Source organism: Gavia stellata, chromosome 17 (genome assembly GCF_030936135.1).
Source record: "Gavia stellata isolate bGavSte3 chromosome 17, bGavSte3.hap2, whole genome shotgun sequence".
NCBI lineage: Eukaryota > Metazoa > Chordata > Aves > Gaviiformes > Gaviidae > Gavia > Gavia stellata.
The window spans coordinates 16,044,385-16,053,986 of record NC_082610.1 but is presented as its reverse complement, the minus strand read 5'-3'; the positions used below and the strand labels follow the sequence as shown (position 1 = coordinate 16,053,986).

General features: G+C 39.5%; 1 protein-coding gene across 1 annotated transcript in view; it reads left to right on the top strand.

Annotated features, from left to right (window-relative positions):
• The first annotated feature begins 3,017 nt into the window (after positions 1–3,017).
• The window catches only part of USH1C (USH1 protein network component harmonin), a 49,959-nt gene continuing 43,374 nt past the window's right edge, over positions 3,018–9,602 (top strand). The window contains exons 1-3 of the mRNA XM_059826115.1: positions 3,018–3,053; positions 7,021–7,088; positions 9,050–9,193. Coding sequence (XP_059682098.1) covers positions 3,018–3,053; positions 7,021–7,088; positions 9,050–9,193 — 248 coding nt within the window. The remainder of the gene's footprint in view (positions 3,054–7,020; positions 7,089–9,049; positions 9,194–9,602) is intronic.

Below are 9,602 nucleotides of genomic sequence, written 5' to 3'. Positions count from 1 at the left end.
ACCTCCGCGCTGGGGTGCGGTATAAGGCTGCGCCCCACCTCTAACGCGAACAAACCCGGGGCTTTGCCTTTGCTCCTGGGAATGTCGCACGACTGAAAACTGTCAGCTTGCGGAGAGCTGCCTGCTTGTGCTGAGGGGCAGCGAACGTTGTCGATGTTTGACACGGAGCATTGGCCCCGACCCACTGAAACAGGTGTCAGAACCTGAGTAATGAAAGGCATGAGTAAGACATGAACTGAATGCAGCATGCAGCTAATGTGTATGCATTATTTCCATAGCTTCTGATAACTTTTTTCTGCTATAAATTCACACTCTTGAATTTGGAGCTCTCTGTGGACCCTTTTCCAGGTTTATTCTTTTTTTTTTTTCTTGTGATTAAATTTGCTGTGTGTTTTACCTTCCTTCCATTATTTTTCTTCCTTTTTCTCTTCCCTCTTCCTATCGCTGTTAACTTTTTTTCTGTTCTTTTCCCTTTCCCATCTGCTGCTGCTTCTCCCCATCATTCTTCAGGTTTGCATATCTTATAACAGAAGCTTTAGAAGCTGCCCATACCAGGTGAGAAACTGTCTCAGATGAAAAGGGGCCTTTTCTGACTGCTTTGGGAAGTCTGTTAACAGTAAGTCATTAAAAAGATCTCTTTTCTGCCTTTGTAATTTGTCCCCGTGGATTGTGTTTCTTGCTGCAACAAGTGTTTCATTTCTAATGAAAAGATGGAAAACTAGTGATGTTTTCACTGAGAATTCTGTTCCCTCCTGTAAATGTTGGAGGGAGAATGTGTATGAGAGAAAAGAAAGTGAGACAGAAAAGATATTACTTAACTTCAACATAGCTTTTTCCCAATAACCCCAAATAGATTTTTAGAATTATGTGCTTGCCTCAGCCTGTAGCAGAGCCCATCTACTCCGAATGCACCATGCACTTGGCTTTGGTGCACTTCCTCTGAATCAGATTACATTAATGGAATAGAGAAAGTAGATCAAGAGCAACAGGAATCAGTTTACACAACACATATTTTAATATATTTCTTTGCCTACTAAATGGGCTGCCCACTTTATTAATTTTCCCTTAATGTCACAAGTAGCAAACAATACCTGAAACTAGTTTAAAGCTAATTTAGATGTAATTTGATTTCTTGCTATGAAAAACTTAATTATCCAAAACTAATAAACAGTCATAATTGTACCATCTTTTAATATAACACATCTGAAGTAACAGAAACTTCAGAACCATCTCATAAATTTTCTGATTATCAAACTTCCAGTTTTGGAGCATGGTATAGCTTTGTGGGTTTGTTTCCTTTGTATTTGTGCACAGTAGAGCACAGGAATTCGTGTAACAGAGCAGACTAATAGCCCATCAAGTTTATTATCCTTTCTGTGGTGTGTCCTTTGCCTGATGATTCAGAGCAGTTTTCACAGCAGCAAATGAAGTTAATTCCACAATATTTTACTATATGGAGGAGTTTCTGACTCCTGGGAAATTTGTATCATAAAAAGCATTACTTTCTTCCAAATCTGCATCACTTTCAGCTTGTAAAAGATCTGTTCTTGTAAAGTCTAGAAGCGATTGATAGACATCAATGACTGTTAGAGTCTGCATGTAAATTTAAAGGAAACATACATGGTATTTTATGTGTCCTTTAAATTTCCTGTATCTCCTTCCTACTCTTTTCAAATGTAAGACAATTCTGTTTTGCATATTCAGGGAAGAAATTGTATAGCTGTGTGTCTAATGCTTGGATAGAATAGCTTTTCAGTGTTGTATGGTACTGGAACTTACCTTAGGTAGAAGACAAATGATTTGTGTACTAGTAGTTGCACTTCTAAGAGAAAATTGTTGTCTGAAAACAGTTTTTGTATTTGTTTGTACACAGGCTTAAAATGCATTCCTGTCTGATTCCTGACACCTGATATGACAAATGGGTAGTGTACATACCTCTGAAATCTTCTGATACAGCAAAGCCATTTCCTGGAAGGGGTAAGAGCAGTTTGTAAGGGAGCTGGTGTAGCTTACGAAGGTTATCACACAGAAATAATGAAACAGATTCCAGTTTGTATTTGGCAGTATGGAATTTTTGTCTCATGCCTTCATATGTATTCATACAAGTTTCCATGTTGGAAAGAAGAGCAGGTAAGCTACCTGTGCTTACATAAACCCCGTTCTCTGTAGAGTTATGTGGGTAAAGCTGATTCTGCAGGGAGCCTAAGTGACATAGGTTAGTTGTTATCCTCCACTTGCTTCCAGCCTCGATTACGGAAGTCCTTATAATTGTGTACTACATTAGGGAAAGTGGGAGAAGAACCAGCCCAAGACAAAATTAATTAAAAGAGATTACTCTGAGATAAGCTCAGAGTACCAGAAAAGGAGCCTGATTCTTACGCAGTTACTCACAGTAGGCATGTCAGAGACTACATTTGTAAGCAACAATATTCTGTTAGTGGGAAAGGCCAGTGGAAATCGGACTGAGACAGTGATACATCAGATTCACCCTGCTTACCTACAAATAAAAAATTGAGATTATTTGCAGTAATTTATTCAAGCAAATTATTTTCTTTTTTTTCCCTCCAGGTGTTAGCATGCTTTAAATTTCACATCTTCCTGCTTTTTTTCTTAAACAGTAGAGCTAGTAACATACATACCTACAAATACAAAAGAGAAGTTTGGGTGTGAGCTCTGCGCTGTATGAGAAGCACCAGCTGTATAAATCAGCCCAGGGAAAAAGCAGTCGGTGCAAGGCCAAGTAACACATGGGGGGGGGGCTTTTCTTTTTCTTTCTCTTTTGCTTTGGCCTTAAACAACCAAGACCTGGGGTCGCAAGGAGGTTATCGCTGCTCGGCGGCTCGTACCGCTAAAGCAGTGACATAGATGAGCGGCGGCGGCGGACGGGGTCGGGGATGCTGCAGGCAGCGGCGGCCGACAGCGACGGGCGCGCCACCCACCGCCCCGGGGCGCGGTCTCGCCGGCGCAGCCGCTCCACGCACCTCCCGCAGCCGCGCAGCGTCCGCACCCCGCGCACCATGGAGCGCCGGGTTGCCCGTGAGTTCCGGCACAAGGTAAGAGAGCGGGGCGGCGGGGCCCACGGACACCTGGGGTCGCTTCACCGGGCGAGCACAGGCTGTGAGCAGAGCTGCTCCCCCGTGGCCTGGAGGGAGGCAAAGCGCCGGGCTGGGGCACGTCTCCTGGCGCCGGGAGGGCCTGGGGCGTGCTACCGGCGCTGCCCGCGGCTGTACGGTGCCTGTGTGCCGGAGTGAGTGACGGGGAAGGGAGAAGCTCGGGGAAATTGGCGCTGCCGTGCCAGCGGCGCGGAAAAGCGGGTGGCAGCCTCCTGTGACAGGGTGGTTGTAAAACTTAAAACCTTCAAAAAGGGAGGGAGAGAAGAGGGAGAACGTTCCCCGATGCATGAGCTTTTTCAGGGCTTGTACAATTTATTTCATTTTAATATCATGTAAAAAATGTTGCACCCCGTCAAGTTCAGGGAAGGCAGAAGTGCGGGTGCTGAAGTCCAGGCCCAGGCAGTTCACATTTGCAGTGCTGCGCGCTGCCAGCCGGTGCTCAGGAGGCTTCAGTTCCACCTTAACATTCACGAGTGCAATTGTGCATGTGCAGTCATGTGCAAATGCACTTGATACATGGAGCAACTCAGTCTGCCTGGCACGTCATTTTGTCATTTACCCAGTTAAATGTAGAGCTCAAAATTGTATGAGCAAAGTAAGCTCAAAGACCTCTATTTAAGGAAAGGAGGGGGAAAGTCGTTTACGCATTTAAGACATGTTTAAGACCATGTTTTTGCATAGCTATTTAGGACTCTCAGACTAAAGTTTTCAGTGCTGTTTTGTGGGGGAGGTTGTCGTTGGTTTGGGTGTTTTTTCTTTTTTTTTTTGTCAGCTAGGGAATGGAATTTCTTTGAAGTAGTGTAATGTTGCATTTTATAGAAGTATCACCTGATAATAAAGCCATTAACTAAAGAATTGTTAGGATGAAGTAGAGGGGCTGCAAAAAACCACCTGTATGACAAGCTGAAGTTCAAACACATTAAGGACCTCGATACTTTATACTGATGACTACAGCCATCTAGCAGGTTATTTCTGCCTTGCTACCTGTTACTGTGTAACTCAACAGTGAGTTGCGCAACATACCTCTAAAAGGCTCTGGTTCCTAGGCAGATGGTTACCATCTTGAACTTTAAACCTTTTCCCTTTCATTGCTGCTATAATTCATAAATCATTCTAGTTCCACCCCGATAATGTAAGACTTATTGTGAGCGTTTATTGGTGCAAATAAGTAGGATGCATGTCTGAGTGAAAACTTCAGCTGAGTTAGAGTATAGTGGAATAGGCCTTTTCTTTATATTATTTTGTATCATCCTGTTTCTAGTGGCCTCTGTGACAATTTTAATGTCTTGGATACTTACTTTTTCTGTGCCAAAGTAGTGAAGATGCTCAGCCAGAGGATCTGTTCCCTCAATGATTTGCTACTTTCATATTCTTTTTTCATAGTAATTTTAATCAGTTCTCCCTAGCAACCAAGCAGCAATGCAAATTATATAATATATGCAGATATATTAGCCAGTTCTTCCATTTCCCTCAATAGTTTTTCAAAGGCTGTGTAGCTTAATTAGAACTTTATATTATTCTTCGAAAGCTGACAGATTGGGCTAGTGCTACAGTAGTGCATTACTGTAATCTGAACTTTTTTCCACACCAAGAAGTGTTTCCACCCCCCCCCAAATTCTATTTTACTGAATAAAGTTACATAGACTTGCTGCCAGATTTTATTTTTATTTTGTATGTAGGTGCAGTTTTTGTGTTGACTCCTTATTAATTTCTGTGAGAAACAGTGCAATTTATATAGTGCAAAATAGAGCATAAGCAACTCTTTATTTGTGTTCTAGGATTATAAATTATACAACTACTGTGAAGATACCCTTAAATAATCACAGAAAGGTTGAGGTTGGAAGCGACCTCTGGACATCATCTGCCCCAACCCCTCTGCTCAAGCAGGGCTGCCTAGAGCAGCTTACCCAGGACTATGTCCAGATGTTTTTCTAATATTCTTGGTTTAAAAGCTGTGAAACCATCTATCCCATACCTCCACAGTTATTTCCTTGAGTAATAGAGAAATACTAAAATACTTCTGTGATCCAAGTTACAGCATGTTACCACTGATTTTTATTTTTTTTTTTCTCCTTAACATGCAGGGGTATGATCTTTTAGCATTTATGAAATTAGAGTCAGCTCTTTAGAAGCTGTTGATGAGCCTAGGTAAAGTGTATGTCTACAGTAAGACTCTATTCCAAGGAGTTAATTAGTTAGGAAAATGATAAGAGATGCAGGTGGCTACAAGGAAGTGATAATTGGTGGAACAGAAGGCAACAGGAGAAGAATGACCTAATTAGAGAGAACTAGGAAGATTAACCCAGCTGTAGCATTCTGAATATATAAGAAGTCACTTGGGTGTTTGTTTTGGTCACGGGATGAGGAAGTTGTTGGTGCAGGGTGAAAAGTGCAGGAATAAAACAGAAAGGCTGAAGGTTGCGTGAGAAGAAATGGCAGAATTTAGATATGGTCCTCCAGTTCCTGAGAGGGAGTGGGGATGTATCCAGAAAAAAAATGTGATGTTGTCACTGGTTGCTTTCCCAGTCAGGAGAAGAGATGATGATGATTTTGCTCTTTGCTGTGTAGGATTGATGTGCTTAAACATTTAATGTTTTTCATGAGTCACCACTCATACAGTACTTTAGCTAGCACTAGCAATTGAGTTCTGTGTACCAGAACCGAGGCAGATTTGCATGTTGTATTTTTCCTGATGGGGAAGGGGAAAATGGATGTTGGACTTAGTTTTACATGTATCACCTTGCCTTGAGCCTGTGTACAGTATCGGTGAACCAGTCAGTTTGGATTGCAACCATTTTATTTCCTTTTAAGGTGGACTTTTTCTTCTGTGTTTTGAAATTCCCTGTGAATAAATTGGTTTACTCACTAGTATTACTGTCAAGCAATCTTGTCCTGCGTGTAGCTTTTTGGCATTCAGGTGTTTTGAAAGTGTCTTTTTCCAGAGGAGACAAGTAATAGAAAACCACCCGTGTGTAGAGTCTTGCTGGTTTAAGAGAGCCAAAAGGGACAAAGGGAATGTGAAGCATGTATTTAGTGTAGAATATAATGCAAACCATTGCAAACCTAGAAAGAAAGGGCCTTTCTTTAAGTATGCAAATTGGTCCTCAGACTTTACTGTCACAGTAATATTAGCCTTTAGGTCAGATGTAAATTGTTTTCTTGAACATTAAGCTTGTCCAAATGTTAAACTAATGTGATGTGACCTCTCACTGCAAGTAAGATCAGTGGGGGTGTCACTGGCACTGAATATAAATTGAACTCCTCATATGAGAATTCTTGGGGTTTTTTTTGCTTTATTTTACTGTAATTATCCAAGAGCAGGCATAGTAATATGACACTGGTTTAAGTGAACGTACTATTACTGGGGGAGGAAAGAATAACTAGCAAGTTCTATCAGTTAAGAGCTGCAGCAAAGAGGAACAGAGGTGTAGCAGTTTGCATAATGTTAGAAGTAAGATCCTGAAATCAGTGGTTTGGATGACAGAACATAGATTATAATCATCTCAGTGTGGTGGTTTTATCTGTGACAGCATGTGCTATATTAATGAATGGCCAAAAAGGTTTCTGAAAACATTTATTCAACAGTACAGTGATGATCAGGTAAGGCAAATATGATATTACTGTAATAATATTACTGCCAAGGGGAAATCTAGCATACAGAATATATCAGTATTTACCACCTTGTCCAATTGTTGTAATACTAATTTTAGAAAGTCTTGTTGTAAGTTTCACATTGTGAGGTAATACTCTATTGCAAAAATGTGTTTATCTTAAAAAAAAAAAACCAAAAAAAGTCTTTCCCTATTGGAATCTTTGCTCTGTGGCTTAAGAATTTGTGAAAACCTTGTATGTTCAACATTTGTGGCTATTTAGTCAGAGATTTACAATAATGGCCTTGGATTTTCAGGTTAATCTACTAATTGACAATGAAGCGGAAAAAGATTACCTTTATGATGTGCTGCGGATGTACCACCAGTAAGATCTAACTTTATATATGTTTGTGTAGAATTTTACTAATGTTTGTAAATGTAAAGAGTGAATATGCAAGATGTTAAGTGGTTTTTCTATATGCTACTAGAAAAGTAGTTGAAGTAATAGTTTTTATTCTGTTTAATAAAGTCTTTAACAGTGTAGTCTGCAGACAAGGAAGGAGCATGTCTAACCACCCGTAAAGTTACTTTGGTTTTATGACTGGGCAGTTTTGTAAAAGAATTTGGTGGGTTTATATTGGGGGGACAAAAAAAACACTTGGATGATAAAACTGTTCTTAGGAAACAGGAAGAGAGCGTTGTTCAAATTCATTAATATTTCCAAATAATGCTTATTTATTTGCAACAGAGGTTTTCATTGAGCTTGCTTTTCAAAGATTTTTTGCTAACTATTTGGATAAAGCTTTGCAACTGTTTTATCTGAAAGCTGAAAAAAATTAGTCTGGGAATCTGTTTGGCATGTTTAACAACTTTGGCTTATTATGACATAATGGGAAAAAAATGGTAAGGTGATAGGCCTATTACCAGTCCTTTTGCTGAACTGATTTAAACCACAGTTGCTTAGGACCTATATTATTGCAAATGAGATCAGCGTCTGATCCATTGTTTTTCAAAGACGACGAGGATGCATTTTCCACTCATGATAGACAAGTGGCTCTAATAGACATGGTTTCCATTCATAACTTAATAGCATCTCAGCTGAGTGAAACGTAGATGTTTCCATCTGATGTTTGCACTGAGCTATAGTTATGGGTGTATTCAGCTGCGTATCTGATTCAGTTTCACTCAGGTCTGTCTAATTGCTTCTCCATTCATAAAGCCTGTTTGGAAAGCCAATTGATTCAGTAGCTCTTAATTATTTAAAATCTTCTTGCAGTTACAAAAGTAACAATGCATATAGTAATTTTTCTTTAATGCCCAAAATTGCAATGACTTGAGCAAGATTTCCAATATCTCTGTGAAGATATGTTGATGATGCATCGCTTTTTTTGAATACATTATGAAGTATTCCAGGGCAAAAATATGTGAAATTGCTGTTGTAGTTAACATGTAATGTCTGCTCTACTGTGAATAGCATTTCCAAAAGCATTTGACCTCTAATCCCATGTAATATGCATTCCTGATTTGGATTTTTGGTGCATATGCTTCAGAAATATTGTATGCCAGGAAATGTAAATTATAAGAGAGGGAGCAGCAAATATATAGAATAAGTTTAACTGGATGTCATTTAGGAGTAGGTCCACTGAATTTAGGGAGTTGTTACTCCACTCTTGCAGCTGGGCAGCGAAGTACATTTTCTAGACCTGTAACTATCTCAGTGCTGACAGTATCAAGGAGACTACTTTGCATAGCTCTCATAAAACAGGTGTTCACAGTGGTTTAACTTCTGTGGGTTTTGTTTATTGGTTGATGGCCCTTCAATTTTGATTTGAAAAAAATTCTAAAACTTAAACCAAGTCTTTGCTCTAGCCACCGAGTATCACGATTTTTTTCCTGGAACAAAATAATTTGTCGGAGGAAGGAGCTTGTACCCTAGATTCACTTAGAAGGATTGCTAACTAGTAAAGAAACAAAAATCTAGTAGGCAGGTATATCTGATCTGGAAAGTTATTTCCAAATAGTTCCATAAATTTTTGGGGGACTCTGAGAATGAAATTAAAGATGTCATCTATAAAAGTGATGTGTGTGACCTTTAAAAGGTAAAGGCAATATACAGGAGATTTCGGTTATTTTGAAGGAGGTAGTGCTTATTCCTCTTTGCTTATAGAAGGCTTGCTTTCTCAGAGGCTATTTTGCTTTGGTTAAACCAGTATCTACATAAATAACTTTTTTAGTAGGTTGAAGGGACATGCAAATTTTGAAGCCACGTGTACAGCAAGTTATTAAATAATGCTTTGTGTTGGTGTGTTGATTACCTGTGCCTGTTTTCTCACTGTGTTTTTGTAGATCTATGAATCTCCCAGTGCTTGTGGGGGATCTAAAACTCGTGATTAATGAACCAAACAGATTGCCCCTATTTGATGCTATCCGCCCACTTATCCCATTAAAACACCAGGTGGAATATGATCAGCTTACACCCAAAAGATCACGGTAAGAGAATGCAGAACAAGGCAGCTAACTTAAATACAAGCAGGAAATACTAAGTTTTCAGATAAATTCCAAGTAAAATATCAGTCACCTGTGTAGAGCTGGGCATAATTTTTTTACTTTTGCTATATTTGCTAGAAGTACCGTCTTGAGCTAGCTGAAATTGTTTGCCAAGTAGTTTATCTAGTAAAAGCAGGGTAAGGGAGTCAAAACCAATGCTTTCCAGTTGAAACAATCTCTTCTCATTTTTCCTGCATTTAAGAAAAAAAAAATTCTTATAGCTCTAACCCTCTAGAAGCAGACAGCTTCAATGTTGGTAGATGTCTTATGAAAAATACTTAATGGGTTTAGCTAACACACGTCCATCCAAACTTCAGTCACCATGCTTTTTTTCATGCCTAAATGTTATAAG